The 21309-nt window shown below is 33.7% G+C and overlaps 1 protein-coding gene across 11 annotated transcripts in view; it reads right to left on the bottom strand.

The window, feature by feature from the left end:
* Window positions 1–21309, bottom strand: part of LOC121725403 (protein tramtrack, beta isoform-like) — a 554986-nt gene that overhangs the window by 137839 nt on the left and 395838 nt on the right. The window contains exons 5-6 of one of the 11 annotated variants that reach the window (XM_042112351.1): window positions 6489–6777; window positions 4403–4404 (exon numbers count right to left, since the gene is read on the bottom strand). The exons of 9 other annotated variants lie outside the window; for them this stretch is intronic. In XM_042112351.1, coding sequence (XP_041968285.1) covers window positions 6515–6777 — 263 coding nt within the window. In that variant the 3' untranslated portion in view covers window positions 4403–4404; window positions 6489–6514. Of the gene's footprint in view, window positions 1–4402; window positions 4405–6488; window positions 6778–7385; window positions 7640–21309 lie in introns of those variants that run through there. One more of the 11 variants, XM_042112365.1, reaches the window with a different exon arrangement.

Genomic DNA, 21309 nt, shown 5'->3' with positions numbered 1-21309 from the left:
TACAAAAAGCCTTCATAACTCAGTAGAATACTTCCCCGCATGCTGATTAGAAACTTTCCTGTAAGAAATAAAAATAAAGTATTAAAAAAAATTGATTCCTCTTATATTTACAGTTGGATACAGGATATGGAATGCTATTTCCATTACCATGCGTCTATGCGTCCGTGAGCATTATTCCGACATTACAATTATGAAGTAAAAAAAGGAATAAGTACAAAGAAAAATAAATATTTTTGAGTTTGAGATATATTTACTACTTATCTTTATTTCTCATAAGAATTACAATTATTCACATAAGTAAAAAATCTTAAAATTAATAAAACAAAAAGTTACCAAATACGGCATAATACGATATACGAATAACGATTTTAAAGTTACACATCAAATTAATCTTGAAAAAAGTAGGGTAATTTTTAAAATAATTTATAAACATACACACATTAACAGCTGGAAGTGGGTGCACTCTCTAAAGCGAATAGGGATGTCATGACTTTCTTGACGGACTATATATTAGTATTGCCCTTCTTGGTCTTTACAATTGACACTGAAGAAAGAAAATTATGTTTATTACCTTTTTTAAATGAGTAGTAGTGATCAAGTAACATTACATGTATATTATATTATACAATATATTATGCGATCTTATATTATATGCAATATTTTCTAAATTACCTCTCACCACCATGATGACTAACGCTGGTGCCACTTTGTAGTCAGCTTATTTTTCCCAGGGTGTGCTATGATTGAGAAAATGAGTTATCTTATAATAGCACACAAAAGTTCTTTAACAACTTTTTAAAATTTATTAATTAAAAGATTTTGGACGTTTTCTGGGATCACGATTAACGTTTACTTGACACCACGCGACCAAATAATGTACCACCATCCCCACTAGACTTATGATTAAAAAAATTAAATTAAGTAAAAAAGGAAAAAAAAAGAAAAATATGTATTCATTTCTTTTCATGATTATACAACCCGACCAAATAATGTACCACCATCCTAACTAAACTTATGAATATATTTCCTTGTTGATGTATAAGCGTATTTCATACAAATCAAAACATAATATTTGGAAAAAAATAATTAAGTACGAAAAAGAAAAAAAAAAAAAGAAAAATATATACTTATTCATTTTTTCTTTTCATGATTATGTTCATCGTTTATAGCAACAATTTTATTCTCCACGGTGTACAGCATGGCTTTGCAGTACTTGTTCTTGGTGCAGCTCCATCTCTGCTTGGGTGAAGCATATTTCGTAGGCTTACAATAGTACGTATATTCTCCTACTTTTATATTGGTCTTGCCCTTCTTGTTCTTTATAATTGACACTGAAAAGGGAAATTGATGATTATCACTTTTTATTAAGTAGAATTCTTAGTCTCTAGTTCTATTAAATACGAATTATTAGTAATACCAACTATTATATTATAATAATATTATAGTTAAACTGACATAGATATATTATATATCTATGTAAGTTTAACTATAATATTATATTATGAGTATCATCCACCAGATGAGCCAAAGGCCACAGATCGGCCAAAAACCACATCCACACACGTATCTTGATCACGGATCCTCGTATCGATCTAGTGATTCATTCAGACACTGTATCAAAATGCGTCCACACTAGATCATTCTGTCGATCATGATACGCGTATTTAATACGACACGTATCAGATACGCCATTAATAGCGATCGGGGTGTATCATGATGCGAAGTGTATCATGATCGCGATCATTTTACGTCCACACTAGCGATCATAATACGCTTCGATGCTACGCGACGGAGATCTGATACGCGATCATGATACAGTTGTGGACAAAGCCTTACAACACTGTTACAGCGAGGGTAAAAAATTGGAACTAACGTTGACATAATTTTGTAAAGTGTCGTTTGGTAGCTGTTTTACCTTACGCCAACTATATATTCTGTGCTTACACCACGATTTTACTTGAGGCCAAAATGAAAACCAACGCTGGTGTTAGCTACTAATATACGTTCGTACTAATATAGTTTGTGTGTCACAAGACTACAATTGTGGAAGATGTATTTCAGAGAAGTTCATTGTCCGCAAAAAATGACAGCCTTTCTATTATTTTGAGAATCGTTATAAAATAGTCGTTATAAAATTATAATGTTCTATTCGCGTCATGGCTTTTTATCAAAGCCACAACGCGTTGAGATCGAACAGCATGTCAGTCACGACATGAATTTCGCTATTTGGTCGTTCTGTGATTGTCATAACGCGTCGTGGCCGTTTTCATTAGACCCACAACGCGAATTTCACATTGTGACTGTTTTACTGTGACCACAACGCGATGTGAGATATTTTTCCTATGATCGTTTTTGATCTTTGAGCGTAACATAAGTATTATACACAAAACTCGACATATTTATTTTCTTTTACAAACATCGGGGACAAAAATAATAAATTTTATTTTCTTTATTGTCATTGACACACGAGTGTCGGTCGTGTGTTTTCAATTTTAAATAAAGAAATAAACGTTTATTCTGGCACTTTTATATGTTACACATGTATACAAAACTGATATCAACTAGCAAAAAAAACTGTTTAACGTATTCTACAGCTAAAACATAGGTACTTACATTAAAAACTACGGAAGGTAAGCAACAAAAAAAAAATAGCAAATGCAATTAAACCAAACCTTTAAGGCAAAATTATATTTTTGTTAGTGTTAGAAAGTTAGTGTTAACAGTTTAGTAATGTCATGTCTTCTCTTTCATTCATAAGAAAAACGAATAAGGTTATAACGCTCGAATTAGATAGAGCGGTATCTAATTCGAGCGTTAATTTTAACAGTCGTTGGTGAAATTGGGGCTAGGACATTTTTAAACAACCACAAATAAATTAGACATTCAAAATCGAATAAAACACCACTAAATGGACAAATAATAATTCACAATTTGGTGATCCAGTGGCTTAAAGGTTCTCGACTCAACAGAAGTTATGTGTTCGATTTCTACGTTGGAACAACTAAAATGTTATTTAATATTTTCAAGTTTGGTAACAACGAATGGGCAACTCGCCTGATTGTTCCACTAGGTTATGGAAGGAAAATAACACAGAATATCCCTGTGGCTTCTGCTAATATGATACCTCCTCTCGTCACTTTCAGCGTTCTTAATGACTATGACTGTTAGTGATATCAATAACATTGTCGTTGACAGTTTTCACAGCTGCTCTGCAATTTCTGGAGTTCCTTTTGGAGCAAATCCACCGCTTTATCGAGCCGCTCTGGTAGACGAGGTTAAACCGATAGCCTCCTAGACATAAAAGGGGTTTCTTACGCTGCGACATCATAAAGGATACTGAAAATAATAAAGTACAAAAAAAGAAAAATTAAAAATGTTCGGTGGTCTAGGCATCGTGTATATCGGACGTTTATGAGGTTTTTTGTAAAAAATTGTGAACCCATACTTTTATCAAATCATTTATTGAAATCACACAATACCCATTAGACTTATAATTATTAACACAATGTAATTTTTCGGTAGCGCTCAGAGTATGAAGGGTAGATGAAGGTGAACTATCTTATGTGGGGGATATTTGAAAAAGTGTCCAGCTGTACGCAGTAAATAACAGTTGAAAAATCCTCCAAGAGTAGCGCTAGCTTCAGCAAAGGGTATGGAATGAATGTAGCCGTTGGTGACAAAATATAAATTGAAGTTAGCCGAATAGCGGAGTCACAGAATTACTGGGTTAATACCAATATATTTTGAAAAATATAACCTAAAATAGCTGAAGTAAAAGCTGCTTAATGATTTAAAATGCTACAGTAGCAACAGGATAACTGTTGCTACTGTAGCGCCACCCTAATTTAACGCATTTCAGCGGACACTTTTTACATACAGAGATAGTTCTCCTCCATCTACACTCCATAGCTCACAGACATAATTAAAATTTATAATCATAACTCAAAATCGAACACTTTGACAGACAATGTATAGCGCTCTTCATTATAGTTATGTAATTAAGGGCCAGTTTCAACACTTCCTGATAAAGTGCCGGATAGACTATCCACAACTTTAAGTATCAGGAAGTGGTGAAACGGGTCCTAAATGATTGCGGCCCTTTGACAACTTAATACAACATAATTAATAATACACACACATAAAGAATTAAAAAAAGGAATACAAACATTGGAATACAAAAAATGGCTTAAAGTTTAACTAACATATAACTTGGTCATTATTAAAGTCTCAATTCGGCTAGAATTTTACCTATCGTTTCAGTAAAGGTGAACGCAGATCTAGCTGCACAGCATAATATGCGCTGTTCGTAAATCGTACTTATTTAGTTCTAGCATTGCGTGGGTTTTGCAGGGCATGGCGGCTATTTTTTTTAAACGGGCTTTGGCCCACCACACATTCCCACCACTGTATCTCCTGTGTCGCCAAGATCGACAGCGGTATCCAACCACGAAAACCCTTTGATATGATCTCATGGAGCCCGAGGGACATGGTAAAGCATGGCGGCTAGTGACAAGTGGTTGCGTAGCTTAAAACGGCATAAAAGTCACAATAGGTAGTTTGGAGGTCTTTATAACATTATTTCCCGGGACCCCTAATATATATAAGCATCTAAAATCTAAACCGAAACAACGGTAAAAAAGGAGATCACAGACTCTCACATATTTTATGAGTATTTGATATGCAACAATCGCAGACGGTGCGGTGCTACTTTGTATTCACCTGTATTCCCAGATACGGACGATTTTCAAGATTTGAAAGTGACAAGAGACATAAAAATATAGTAATTTAAATTCTGAAAAAAATATATATGTGTTAGTTAGGGATCTAACACAGTGAAATTTATATTCCATTACACAATATCGTGAACTTCACCTATATCGTTAACTATAACATATATCCTTAACTAACACATAATATATTTTTTTCAGAATTTAAATTACTATATTTTTATGTCTCCTGTTACTTTTAAATCTTGAAAATCGTCCGTATCTGGGAATACAAGTGAATACAAAGTGGCACCGCACCGTCTGCGATTGTTGCATATCAAATACTCATAAAATATGTGAGAGTCTGTGATCTCCCATTTTACCGTTGTTTCGGTTTAGATTTTAGATGCTTATATATATTGGAATGGTCCGTTTCTGGGAATACAGGTGAATACAAAGTAGCACCGCACCGTCTGCGATTATAAAAGTAAACCGTCTGCGATTATTAAAGTAAACCGTCTGCGATTTTTAAAGTAAACCGTCTGCGATTATTAAAGTAAATAGTTTTTCAAGGCCCTGTAGGCCTTAAAAATATTTACTTTACACTTTTGTTTATTTAGTATGTATAGCTGTTTTTCCAACTAAGACAAAGTAAAATCCAAGATAAAGGTAGGGTGAAAATGTTTTAAAAAGTATGAGGATCAAACATGTTCCCCTCCACAGTCGGGAAAAACCCTTTAATGATTATGGTCATTCATCACCTTCACAATCGCTTCATCTATAGTGTGCAGATAGGCCCTGCATCCCTTGTTCTTGTGCGTAGAACACACCCAGCGGCTCTTCATGTTCCTTTTGATCTGATGACAGAACTTGTACTCACCGATCTTGATCATTGTCCTTCCTTTGATTGATGTTATGAACGATATTTCTGAAACTAAAAAGTATGGATTAAATAAGAACTAAATAATTTTTTTATGTTATAATATGAGTTTGCAATTAAGAAAACATTTTCTTTTCACTATCCATAAAATTCAAAATTAAAATTTATTATTAGTACGTAAAATTTATTTAACTTATTAATTTTGAAAATACACACTTTAAAATATACATAACTTAAGAAATGCATTACCCATTGTAAACTCTTAAACATTATTTATTATTTTCACGATATACATAATATTTAGATGCCTTACTACACTACGTAATTTTATAGCATACAGTAGGAATACTCAGTCGTATTATTAACTATAAGTAGCTATAAGTATAACTAGTTCAATACTGAGACAAAGACTTTGAGATTTGCTACTATAACTTTATTGAAATCGTGATGTATGAATTATGATGCACTTGTTTCGAGAGATCCCATAAAAAGAGAATGTCTATGATATAAATATAAAATATCATAAGTAATAGCTACCAAGCCAAGCCAAAACTAAGCTAACTGCACAGATTTTCATAAAATCCATGTATGCGCGCAATACACCTTCTTTCTTCACTCTTCCTTTTCAACCTAGTGAATCTGACGTATGGATCAATTTTTTCTGTCAGATAAGTTTAGTATATTACTTTATAGTCTTATTTTTCTGTCAGATACTATTAGCATATTACTTAATAGTTTCTAGTTGATTAGTATAGGTATAGGCCTAACAAAAGTTAGAAACTACATTTTTCCAACGCACGATCCGAACCAGTGACGAATCCGAACTGAGACTTCGTTGCAATTTAAATATTTTCGAATTTTTTGAGATTGGAAATTGGAATGTTTCTGCTACCAATATTTACGATGCGTTGGTCTTACTGTATGCCATTTAAATTGTGGTCTTACGACAGATGTTTGCCATGTCGTAACGTTTTATCACTTTTTTCTGATTCGTAATCGGGTAATGATTGTGGTAATTGTTAAGCTTGACAATTTTGTCCCCAACCGTGCACACGGTGGCTTTGCACCCTTTATTCATGTGCGTCGAACACAGCCATCGGCTCTTCATGTTGACGCTGGTTTGCTGGTAGAAAGTGTAGTAGCCGACTTTGATCATCGTCTTCCCCCTTCTAGACATTATTAACGATATGCCTGAAAGATAAATCAATTATGAAATACTTTGAACTGAAACTCTATTTGTAATGTAGCTACTTACTCATAATTTGTTATAGTTGTAAATGTCTAGGAATTATTTTGTTACGTAATTATAAACACAATTTATGTGTTTGACAATTTATTATAAATTATTACAGTATCTGTATCAATAGTAGTAGAGAAAGTCAGCCTCAACAAAATCGCGCAATATTTTAAAATCGCTAGGCAAAAGTAAAATATATACGCAGTGTGTGTGCACGGGAACAATCTTCAGATGGCAGGGTGAACTTGTGACAGGACTGCAATGACTGACAGCAGATTTTATACAATTTTCGCATTACTGTTGCAAGATACAAAATCCTATTGATCAGACGGTAAAACTTTTAGCATTTAAACGTTATTGGTAGATATTGCACACATGCGCCATTTTGCAAATTTGCGATCTTAAAATTTTACACAGCCTATGCAATGACATTTTTTAGATACGTAGGTACATCATATAATAATGAACGCTCGTGCAGAAAAAAGAGATATATGAAGAAATCCACGCATGGTTAGGCCAGCTATTTTGTGAGTACCTAGTATAGTGTTAAAAACCACATGTCCTATTTTAATATTGGTTATCCTAGGATCATATGGAATTTCTTTTTAATTAGCGGCTCGTGGTTATGATCATTTTTTATCTTGATGATATTAATAATACCTCTGCCCTCCGTGTACAATGTCGCTTTGCACCCCTTGTTGTTATGTGTGGAACAGACCCAGCGGCTTTTCTCGTTCACCTCGACTTTGTGGCAGAAGGTATAATCATCTATTTTAATCAAAGTTTTGCCTTTCTGAGATTTAGTGAACGATATGTCTGAAAGATAAGGACATTATGAAATAAAGAACAAAAACCACAATGAATTAAAGAGTTCTACTAAAGGAGCCTATACAAAACTTATCCTACTAATATTATAAAGCCGAAGGTATGTGAGTTTGTGTGTTTGTTACTTCTTGACGCCTAAGCGGCTGGACCGATTGCGACAAAATTTTACAAGAAGGTAGCTGACATACTAGATTAACACATTGACTACATTTTTTACCGACTTTAAAAATGGAGGTTATGTTTGTGAACAGGGACTTTGCCCCGGCCCATCTGCTTGGGGGGGCCTGCGCCCCCCCAACCCCCCCCCCCCCCCCCTCCTGGTACTGTTGCTTTTTACGAAATGGTGTCACGTCGTTAGTGCTGAGTTTAAATTATCATTTTTAGGATGAAACTAAGTTATTTATCATAAATGTAAATTTATTCTAACCTAAACTAAGCATACAGATTTCGAGTGTCATTTGATTAATAGTCTTTCGTCCCGTCGCCTAATTGGGGGGCTGCGGCCCCCCGACCCCAGTTCCTTTTCGTGACACAAGCGCGAAAGTATTCATTTATCATAAAAAATCACATCTGAACATAAAATATATATTTTTATCTCGTTCGTTTTGGAAATCAGTTAAAAACAATAGTATAAGACAGAATAATCAACTTCCATCTCTCAGTCATCCAAATTGATGTTTCCGACTATCAAACTCAATTCGTTCTGTCTCTTACACCAGTAACTATTTACCTAATAATTTAGTTTACCTAATAAATCGCGGGTAACACCGCGGGGCACAGCTAGTTAATTTAATAAATTTTACTGCAGCCCAAAATAAATATCATAATATTTTAAATAATATGTAGATACTGATGTTATGAATTGCATAATTTTGGTTTTGAACTGATGCTTAGGGAACTAAGACCATACTACTACAATTGCAATGTTTCTGCGAAAATACTGCAAAAGCTTCCTTGTCTGATCCAGAAAAAAATAAGTCATTTTCCATAGGAAAATAGATTTTATTATGTCCACCGTAATGGAAGTCGGTAAAAATTATCTATTTACATAAAGCTTATTTCTATAATACACCCAGTGTGGCCAATTAATTCAATAATAAACATTGTATAAAATAATCATCCATTTATATAATATTTTATATTAGTAAAGGACTGTCCCAGCGGCTTAATTTTTTTTTTAGATTCCTGCTGTCCTAGCACGGGGATGGTCGATCTAGAAGAAATAGATAAAAACAAGAAATAACTATAGTTTCTTGGAAAATAGTTCCTGATTTAAAGTAAATAAGGTCGTAGATTCATCGGCAACAATAATCATTTTTTATGTAAGTTTTTCGAGCAACTTTTACGACCTATTGTTTTGCGAGCTCGGATTTATAAACATTTTATAAAATGTTACACAATTTGTCTAGCACTTTGGCGATGTAGATTCTTTGAGGGTGGAATTATCAATTTTCCCACGCTAAACAATGGGTAATAAAAACAGTTCACAAAATGCACTTCAAAATAAAATAACATTGACAATGAATCTACGACCTTATTTACTTAAACATAGGATCTTTTATCAAAAAAACTATAGTTATATTTTGTCTACGAAGATCGGAAACAAATTTCAATCCACGTGCTAAGCAAGCTGGTATGGGCAACAGGAGTGTGTGAGAATCGAAGAATACAAGAAGCTAGTTTCAAGCGTGTATTCTCTTCCCTCCTAATGATTATGCTCATTGACTATCTTGACAATCTCTTCTCCAACCGTACTGAGGTAGGCCCTACAGCCCTTAGCGTTATGTGTCGAGCATACCCAACGGCTCTTCAAATGAAATTTAGCTTTATGACAGAAAGTGTAGTCGCCCACTTTGATCATAGTTTTTCCTCTTCTAGATGTAATGAATGATACTTCTGAAAATATCCAAAACTAATGTATGAATTAGCACTTTACTAGTATTTTAACGAAGGTAACCTTTACCACTTGATACTTTCTAAAGGAACTGGTTTAAAATAATGGAGGACAGCAAAAATGTATGGGAAGTGTAACACACCAATAACTGTAAGAGGTATCTCGTTAGAAAGCTCTACTCTTGATGACTGTGGAAAAAAGTAATTGCTAAAAGAAATCAATGAATAATCGTTTATTCCAGGTACATAAAAAGAGCAATATTTATTTCGCGGAGCGTCCATGTCCTAATGGGTAGACCTTTTCGTTACCTTTACCTTTAGAAGAGGCTGATCGAATGCGACTTCTAATAATAATTTACAACTATTGTTTTAAATACTATCGATCGACACTGGAGATTCAGTGGTGATAAATGTGTGGTGGGCCAGAGCCCGTAAAAAAAACAGTTTTCTAGTACTAGCTTAAAAATTATTGCTTGGAAAATTGTAGTGTAAAAAATTTATAAGTAAAATAAAAATATTATATATTTTTATTAATATTTAAATTACTTTAATTCCGTGGTTAATGAGAGTGGTAATTCATGATCATGACGACACGCTCTTCTATTGTGTAAAGTTGAGCCCTGCACCCCTTGGCATAATGCGTCGAGCAAATCCAACGGCTCTTCACATCAAATTTATTTTCATGACTGAAAGTGTAGTCGCCCACTTTGATCATCCTTTTTCCGCTTCTAGATGTGTCTGAAATTACCCAAAATTATTGTAAGAATTAGTACTTTACTGGCGAAGTTTTTTAACGAAAGTACCTTTAAGTACTACTTGATACTTCCTAAAGTAACTGCAACCGAAACTCCATGATATAGTCAGAGGTCGTTCTTAGTTCTTACCTCTAACGTGACGTGTATTTTTTGTATATCAATGCGTGTATGTAATAAATTTTATTTTTCATAAAATGAGGAAAACCGGGCTAACCCTGGCTTAACTACTTTATAATTATACGAGTGATTTATTAAATGTGCAAATTACGAGTTAAAAAACAAAACAGGCTTTCTGTTTAACTGTTTCTTCAGTCAAAAATGACAAATTGATTGTTTATAATCTACGAATAATAAAAACTAAGGAAATGTAACGCCCATACCGTTTTAAATTTAATTCCTTTCGAACTGTCATGTAACGTCAGCCTTTATACCGCTCAAGGCCACCTAAATATTGCAAATGTATTGAAATGTGTACCTAAGGTACACTTTTTTGACAAGTATTGTGGAGCATGTTTTTTGACGGAGTTACTTTTCCTTAGTTTTATTATTCGTAGTTTATAATATTTTAAATTTTGTATGTAAAATAAGTTTAACTTATTTAATGAAAAACTTTTCTACTTGTTATTTATTTCTATTAATGAAATTCATATCTATAGCGTGGTGAGTGAGAGTGTTTATTGTTGAACATGACGATCTGTTCCTCTATGGTGTGAAGATTGGCCTTGCACCCTTTGGCGTGATGTGACGAGCAAACCCAGTGGCTTTTCATGTTAAACTTGGCCTTGCAAAAGAAAGTGTAACCGCCGACTTTGATCATTGCTTTTCCTCTCCTTGATGTTGTAAACGATGCGTCTGAAAACATCAAAAATCATCGTTATTATTTAGAGAGAGAAAAATCGGTTAAAAAGGTACCTTCAGATAAATTGCTACAAATGAACGTATTTTGGTCAGATAACGTCGAGTGGATATTTGTCGTGATTTGTCAGCTGGACTTGACCTAACCCAGACTTATTTATTTTTAAGTCACTGCCGCACTCAGAGACGAAAATAAATTACCTAACTGTATTAATGAACATTTTGACATAAGCCCCATACATTATCTGTCAAACTCTTTTTTTTTTAATAAAATAAAGTGGCAAACGAGCAAACGGGTCACCTGATGGAAAGCAACTTCCGTCGCCCATGACACTCGCAGCATCAGAAGAGCTGCAGGTGCGTTGCCGGCCTCTTAAGAGGAGTAGGGTAATAGGGGAGGGTAGGGATGGGAAGGGAAGGGAATAGGGGAGGGTAGGGAAGGGAATAGGGTAGGGGATTGGGCCTCCGGTAAACTCACTCACTCGGCGAAACACAGCGCAATCGCTGTTTCACGCCGGTTTTCTGTGAGAATGTGGTATTTCTCCGGTCGAGCCGGCCCATTCTCTCTTCATTAAATTGAAGTTTAATAATCATTAAATGTCTCTGAGTGCGTTAGTTAAAGTCCCCATGTAAAGGGACAAGGGAGGCCGCTTGAATCCGCGTCCGGCTGATCTGACACATGAGTATGCACAAAACGAGTCCAGTGAATGAAAATAACTATAATATCAATTTGAAATATTATATTATGTACTTACAAGTTAAATTGAGTAGCTAATTACAAAAATACTGGTAAAAAGTATCCTATTCCCTTACCCGGGACTCAAAGTACCTCCATATCAAACAGCAAAATCGGGTCAGCGGTTTGGGCGGGAAGAGGTAACAGACACACAGACACACTTTCGCATTCATAATATTAGTATGGATTTTGGTTGTAAATTGGTAAAAGTAATAATATACAATAAAGAATAAATTATTCCTCAATTTGTTTTTATGGGCCGATCAGTGCGAGTGGTGATTCATGATCATGACGACATCCTCTCCTATCGTGTGAAGTCGGGCCTTGCACCCCTTGGCATGATGCGTCGAGCAGCTCCAGCGTTTTTTCGAGTTAAATTCCGCCTTACAAAAGAAAGTGTATTCACCGACTTTGATCATCGTTTTTCCTCTCCTGGATATGATAAATTTTACATCTGAAATTTAAATGAAAAAAGTTAAAAGTATAGTCGAATTCTGATCCCAGGACATCGGAAATGAAAAGGTAGTAACAGATTACTAACAAAAACGTTTGTGTTTTTTTATACTAATTAAAGCCGTTAATGAGCTTTTGTTTCTGATAATTTAAATGTATTTTTTCGTGATCAGTGGATTGGGATGGACTCAATCCGATAAAATTAAATACCTCTTCCATATTTTGCTAAAACATAGTTAACCCATCGAGCCCCATAAGCTCACTGGTGAGCGAGACACAATAGAATAACAATAGATTTCCAAGAATTCACGATCCAAGGATTAAGACAGTGGTAAGAAAATTACATTTTTTATGTATTATAATATTTTGTATACAAAAATTATAAACTGAATAAAAATAAAAAAAGTCAAATAAACTCTTATACTAAAGGATTATATACTTACTTATTACATATATTTAAGATGGTTCTTACATCATGGTCTTAGACCTGTCCAAAAGTTTGGAAGTGTACCACGTCCTAGGGGTCTTATAAAAGTTTCTCCATATCGGTATCTTATCCCCAAATAGGAATTGGTACGAATTTTCAAACTTCGCAAAAAAGGGGATAAGCCTTTTTGCGTTGGATTAACCCCTCGCAAAAAGGCTTTCTCCACGTCGAAATGATAATGATATGATAATAAATAAATAAAATAAAATATGTTTATTTCAGGCTTCATCAACCCATAAAAATATTAGTAAATGTGTTAGTAACAATGCATGACACCTATGTTAGTAAATAATGTGTCAGTGAATGTGTCGATTGTTCAACATAATAATTTCATCGTCCACCGTGTGAAGGTTAGCTTTGCATCCCCTGGCGTGGTGCGTCGAACAGACCCAGCGGACTTTGCCGTGGGCTTCAGCCTTCCGGTAAAAAGTGTAGTCACCCACTTTAATTAATTTGTGTCCTCGTCTAGATGTTATGAAGGCAACTTCTAAAATAATAAAGAAAAATTGTCAACTATTTTAATCGTGTTGTCTATTCAAAGAAAACGCTTTTAATGATAGGGGAAAATAATATAAATTATATATCCACAATTATTAATTATGCATGGTATGTGCTTATTGCGCATTTAACTTTGGAAATGCATTTTTTTTTTGTTATTTAGAATAAAAAATGATCTTGATTATTAATTCTTGAAGGTAAAAATAAAAATGTAGAAAAATACTTCAAGCATTTTAATTTTAACAATCTTCAGACATTTACTCTTTACAGCTTTTAAACATTGTTAACATCAAAAAAATATTACAAATAAAAATAAAAATATTCTTTGGCACAATTTTTTTAAAACTCTAGATATGACACGACTAAAAAACAAATCATTGTATGAGGGGAAGTAAAACCAAATCCTCACAAACAACCTTCAAGTCGGCCTTAAGACGCTCCCCCTACGGAGATGCCGTAATTTACCGTTTTTAGAGCCTTATAAGCTCATAATTTGAAAGCTACAAAATTATAATAAAAATACAGCAATAATTTTCAGTAAGTGTATCAACGTTCCTTTCATAGTTATTAATTTTCTATTTTTGTTTTTTATTATTAATTTTGAACTAAGATAAAGTAAAAAAAAGGGTTTTGGCGCGATCTCGGCAACGCGGCAAATGTATGGTCAAGGTCGTTTGCTCAGGGGATGGCCATAATTTGTCTAAAATTTTTAATTTTAAATTTATGTGGCTAACCAAAAATTGAAAAACTGACGTTTTGTCGTATAAATTAAAGCTTAAGGAGTAATACAAATATGTTTAAATGTATAGCTAGATCAAATAGCTAGATCTTAAAGATACTAAGTTTGTTAAAATTATAAGTTAAAAATGTGGCATTGCTCTTTTGTTGCAAAATGTTAGTTTCCCACTTCATCCACGCATGTTTTCATCTGTATTTAAGAATAAGAATACGTTTATTTTGTTAACACACAACATACACAAAACAGAAAATTAAAAAAATAAAAAATAAAAAGGACATAATGTTATATCACTACAAAATATTATAAAACAAAGTCGCTTTTTTCTCTTATGTCCCTTTGTTCCCTTTAATCTTTAAAACTACGCAACGGATTTTGATGCGGTTTTCTTTAATAGATAGAATGATTAAAGAAAAAGGTTTACAAGTATAATAACTTTCATTACTTAGTGGAGAAATACTGTTAATTTTGGGGTTCCTAATGTGATGTCGTAAATAATTACATTTTTTCCGCTTACATTGCAAATGCAGGCTGAACCCTACGACATTTACCAAAATAATGTACTAAGTATTGTACACTATGAAAAGGTCTACAGAAAACTTTGCGATGTCTATATAATTGTCTATATCTTATGGATATCCCACAATAACATTTTTTTGTCATTTACTTTTAACTTCAAATAATGGCTAATTTTCGAAGCGATTTTAACCAATACGTCAATAATCCTTATTCAATTAAATACTTTAAATACATTATTGATTTAATATAGAGCTATGGCCCTTTACAGCATATGATTTAAATGAATATTTTCGAAAATATTACAGATTTAAAAATTGCAGGACGTAGCTTTTGCGGCGGTACCGACCAATGCGCTCCACGGGTAGTAAATGAATATAATTAAAAACTACTGAATCGATTTTAATAATTTCTTCAGTGAGTGACATAGACATAGAGTGACATAGATATTTTATACCCGTGCGAAGCCGGGGCGGGTCGCTAGTTAATTATAATAGGTATAATTATGTACTATATATTATATAAAGACAAGACGTGTACAAACATCATAATATTTACCTAGAACTAAGATTATTGCCAATTTAAATACAAAAGAGAATTAAAAAAAAAGTTTGACAAGAAAGGTACATATTATATTATATTCTATGGATTAATAATGATAAAACCATGATAAAACACATGAATAATTTTATCGATTGTGACGTGGCTTGTAATTCATTATTTTAATGCTAATTTGGCATTACCAAATCTTTCTAGGAAAGCCGTGGTTATGATTCTGGCAAATTTTGACTATAATAGGCAAATCCTCCTCACTGGCCTGAACTGTGTGCAGTAACGCTCTACAACCTCTGGAATGGTGAGTGGAACAGAACCACAGGGTCTTCCCGGAGCAGTTCACTCTCTTCTTACAGAACTTGTACCCGTCTACGCAGAGGATCATGTTCCCCTTTTTCGACCAAAAAACTTCAACACAACCTGAAACAAACGCTCTGTCTAAATATTCTCCTAAAAGGTCAAATATTGTGTACATTTCAACAAGTCATGGAAACTTTGAGCACAAGAAAAAAAATGTATGTACATTTTCCTCCTCTTCATAATATGAGTTCTTCTAACTTTACTGATAATAAAAAAAGAAAATTAATAGTCAACTGGGATTGTACCATTGTGCATACCGTGTGCACTGTGCATGTGCCTAAATGTGACAACGATAATATAATGCTTGCTTTCCAGTTTGCTTATTCCGTTTTTGTCAGTCGCTTAGATAAATATAAAGACACATTAACCTTATAAAAATAGTAACTTTATTAACTTTCATATTATTACAAACAAAATTATTTAAAAAATTATATAATTAAGCCTAAAATGTACAGAAGTCAGCACACAAAGCAGAAAACAATTATATAGCTTTAAGGGGCCGGGTGCCATTGAAATTCTCATACATACGTAATACCAATATCATATTTTTCTCATACGAAAATATTTTAAGTGTTTAAATATTTTGTAGTAATTTTTTACGCAGGAACCTAGGTAGTTACTATTTTAAACTGAAAAATAACTCAAACATGTTAGATATTTTCGTATGAGAAAATGATTTTGGTATTACGTATGTATGAGAATTTCGATGGTACCCGGCCTCTTATAACAATGTTTTATAACATTCTGCGATAACTTTTCATCAGATTTATTGTAACATTGTAACAATAAAACTTGATATACTATAAAAATATGTAGATGTAAAGTATTGTCATACATAGTTTCTTCATTTTTTTATAAAATTTTCTTATTTTGATTCAGTGAATCTCAATTTCTTCTAATATTTTACCTACGTCCTATAGGTTCGCATTTGGTTACTCGTCTTAAAAATCCCCTATCACACAATTTAAATTTATGAAACGAAAGCAATTTCTTAATTATAATATTATCTAGTGTGAGTAATCGAGCCATTAAAATAAACACAAAATCAATCTATAGCCAACACATAATACATGCCATAATTCTAAAGATTGATTAAAATATTGTAAAAACATTGTTTAAATTATTTATAATGATAAACAAACTTACAAAATCATGATTAGTTGGAAAAAAAATGTATAGTAAAAAACTATGCGTACGAGTGGCCTCCGCCCATATAAACTATTTGATTGTGAACTGTATGGACGACGGCCCGGCATTTAAACCGCTCGTGCTGGGCGCACCGCCATCTGGTCTTGGCGCCGGTGATCCCGTTCACTCTGAACTTGTTGCCGTCAACGAACAGGAACGGCTTGTCTTTCAACGTCACGAAAAACACCTCGCGCACGCCTGGGAAAAAGAGGATTGAATTATTTATAACTAGTGACCCGCCCCGGGTCAATGCCAACGTTTCTGTTTGAATTTCTACAGCTCAATACGGCACTTTTAGGCAATTAGGCATTTTTAAAATTCGGATTGACGTCCGATTCCGATAGCAGACTAAAGAACAGACTTTCGAAAGACGAGCATTGCTCGTCGTTGGGAGCGCGATATGGCACGCGAAGTACATACACATGCGGTATCTATCATTATCTATGTCTGTGATTTGGACAAAACCCATTGCTAAGATGTAATATAAAATATTTTTTTCGTTAAATATTTTTTAACATTGAATTAAATAACTTTTTCGACAATACAGGTAATAGATAAAAAAATAACCACTCTCACAGTAAGAAACTGACATATTTATTTCACACATCATAAAAATCGTCAATTTTTATAATTTGATATCTTCTCTACTTATAATCTCTACTTCCTGTGGCATCCTTTGGAGCCCTTTAGTAGAGACTTAGTGTCTAAACACACTATGCCGAAATTCCGCGGCGGAAGTTCGGCTTGATTCCGCCTGCAATGTATTTTAAATTATGGATGCCACACCATGCCGAAATTCCGTCGCGTTATATTTTATGCGTTTGACATTCCTGACGTAGTCATACGGAATTTCCGCCGCGGAACTTCGGCATAGTGTGTTTAAACACTTATACAGTGGGGAATATAACACAAAGGACGGAGCAGAGGGCGATACTAGCACAATCAGTGATCCGACCATAATCCGACGTGTTGCACACGTCATATCAGAATATTGACAGAAACGTTGTCAAACGACAAACAAAACTTTTTGTTTACTGTCTGTGCTGCTTCTGCCATCTAGCGTGAAAACATTGGAGTAATTATATCCTGTTGTATTCCATGCAGCTGTCCTTAATGATTGTGGTGATTCTTCATCTTAACAATGGTCTTCCCTACCGTGTACAGGGAGGCTTTACATGCCTTATGCGTCGAACAACACCAGCGGCTCCTCTTATTGACCGTGACCTTGTGGTAGAAAGTGTACTCGCCTATTTTGATCAGCTTGTTTCCTCTTAAGGATTTAACGTACATTATGCCTGAAAAACGATTAATTTTAAGTTAACTAATAGCGATATAATAAATGTATTTTAAGTACTTACTATGTAGTTTTTAAAAAAAAACTTCAATTTTAAACTAACTAAATAACTATTACTTATGGAATGAAACCCAATAAAATAACCTTACACAAAGAAAATGTTTATTTTATTTTACCAAATGGTTTTACAAAATCGGTCACGTCAGAGTCAGCACCTACTTTAGATATTGCTGAAAATCTGCGATACTCGTAATAGACACTATTAACATAATAAGGGCCTGTTTCACCACTTCCTAATAAGGCTATCCACCAATTAAATTGACAGATCAAGAATGGAGAATCTGTCAAAAAAGTTGTGAATAGCCTATTAGGCACTTTATCAGAAAGTGGTGAAACAGGCCCTTAATATTATTACTGGTTCAAAAGTATGAAGATCCAGTAGTGAAATAGTTGATTTTTACACAATTTCTAAAAAAGGCACCATAAATCCCTACTAAAATTTTTACTACCTAAATACATTAAAATGCCTAATGATTGTGCTTATTGTTTAACGTGACGATCTCATCATCTATGGTGTACAAACTGGCTTTACATCTCCTATGCGTCGAACAAATCCAACGTTTTTTCATATTCCCTGTAGAGTGGTTGTAGAAAGTGTAACCACCGACTTGTATCAGCATTCTTCCCTTTTGAGATTTAACGAAGAACATACCATTGTCTGCAAAGATTTATTTCAAGTTAAATAGCTACATAAAACAAATTAAAATAAAAACATAATTTTTATCTTACATCACTGTTAATTAATTATTTATCATTCTAATAAATCGAACCGAAGAAAAATCTCTAAAACAAGCCACACAATCCTCTCACACTCCTTCGATTTTTTGCCAGAAAAATCGAACGCACTTGGCAATTTTTTTGTAACTAAGGAGTAACAAAAAACATCGGCCAAGTGCGAGTCGGACTCGTGCACGTAGGGTTCCTTACCATTTAAGAGCAAAAATAGACAAAAAAAATATATTTTTTATGGGAGCCCCTTTTAATATTTTATTTTTAATTTGAAATATTATTTCGCGGAATATTGCTAAAAATATTAATAAACTAATTCTTTTTTCAATAATATTTAGAAATTAATGAAATATAATAATACTTAGCATTCATAAATTAAAACCTTCTGTTGAAAGTCCTAAGATACTTAACGCTTTTGTATCAAACAATAATTATATTTCGCTAGTTAGTCACAGTAAATCATTATTATCCTATAGCTTTAAACGAGCAATTCTTGTATATTTATAATTGGAATCTCGGAATCGGCTCCAACAATTTTCATGAAATTTAGTATATTAGGGGGTTTCGGGGGCGATAAATCGATCTAGCTAGGAATCATTTTTAGAAAATGTCATTTAATTCGTGTTTTATCGACTACCGAGCAAAGCTCGGTCAAATAGCTAGTGACCATTTAAATGTATATCTTAATGATTGTGTTCATTGTTTAACTTGACAATCTCATCATTTATGGTGTGTAGACTGGCTTTACATCCCCTCTTCATATGCGTCGAGCAAAACCAGCGACTCTTGACAGTACCAGTAGAATGGAGGCAGAAAGTGTAATCACCGACCTTGATCAGTGTTTTTCCTTTTCTAGATTTAATGTACCACATATTGTCTGCAAACATTTACTTCACGTTAAATAGCTAGACATCCCCATTTACCTTATTGAAAACTCTTTTCGTTTAGAGGAACGACGTTTAAATTATAACAAGGAATTAACTGTGTCAAAACACATAGAAATCCATAAACTTTCAGTCTTTATTTACTTTCGTTAAAGTGTTTTAACACTTTTGTATAAAACAATTATTTTTCATACTAGATGAAGCCCGCAACTCAATGACGGATCCATGGCTGTACGACACTCGGTGTATCATTAAAAGTATTTAAATCTCTATATATATATATATATATATATATATATATATATATATATATATATATATATATATATATATATATATATATATATATATATATATATATATATATATATATATATATATATATATATATATATAAAGTTGTAACGACACTTTTTTATTCTATACAATTTAAAACTTATTTTATTAATAGTGTTTTATCTATTACACATTATGCACAGGATATATGAGGATGTCAAGCTATTTACCGTGAAGTAAATGTTCGCAGATATTGATATGTGCTTCGTGACGTCTCAAAAAGGAAAAAAGTTGATCAAGGTCGGTGATTACACTTTCTACTACCGCGACTGCTCCACAGGGAATATGAAAAGTCGTTGGGTTTGTTCGACGCATAACAAGAAGGGATGTAGAGCCAGATTGTACACGATAGATGATGAAATTATCAAGCTGAACAATCATCACAACCATTAAGAATATTATACAGTGTGTAACAAAAATAAGTGATAATACTTTAAGGTGTGTACGTGTTCCTTGTAGAGAGTTCACTGTGAAAGTAGCAGCGCTGAAAGACGAAATTTATTTTTCACTTTTGTATGGGCAAGGGCCCGAGCATCACGAGTTTCCCCAGAGCATCAGAGAGCATCAGAGATTTTTATATATATATATATATATATATATATATATATATATATATATATATATATATATATACATAAAACGCCTGAAGGGATTGGGCTGATTTTAGTCTTAAAATATTCGTAGAAGTCCAGGGAAGGTTTTAAAGTGACACGAAGTTCACCGGGACGGCTAGTGTATAATATATTCTTAGTGGTTGTGATGATTGTTTAACATGATAATCTCATCATCTATCGTGTACAATCTGGCTCTACATCCCTTCTTGTTATGCGTCGAACAAACCCAACGACTTTTCATATTCCCTGTGGAGCAGTCGCGGTAGTAGAAAGTGTAATCACCGACCTTGATCAACCTTTTTCCTTTTTGAGATTTATCATTATCTGGAAACATTCACTTCAAGTTAAATAGCTGGACATCCTCATTTACCTTATTCATAATGAATAATAGATAAAAACACTGATAATAAAATAAGTTATTACTCGTATAGAATCACAAAATCTACTATAATTATATTCGTATCCAGAACAAGCCACCCAATCTTTGACAAACCTTTGATTTTTACCACCTTAGACCTTAGTAGAGTAGAGCGTCCGTGGCCTAATGGGTAGACCTTCGGTTCGCACTCATAGAGGGTGCAGGTTCGAACCCGGGTGGAGGCGTGTACCTATGAGACATTTTCAGATCTCAAGTACATAATACGGACGCTCGTACGGTGAAGGAAAACATCGTGAGGAAACCCGCACATAGTTGGTCCCAGACGTATTGACT

The sequence above is a fragment of the Aricia agestis genome, chromosome 3 (assembly GCF_905147365.1).
Source record: "Aricia agestis chromosome 3, ilAriAges1.1, whole genome shotgun sequence".
Classification (NCBI taxonomy): domain Eukaryota; kingdom Metazoa; phylum Arthropoda; class Insecta; order Lepidoptera; family Lycaenidae; genus Aricia; species Aricia agestis.
Note: the sequence above shows the minus strand (reverse complement) of the source record. Positions and strands in the feature narration are given on the sequence as shown.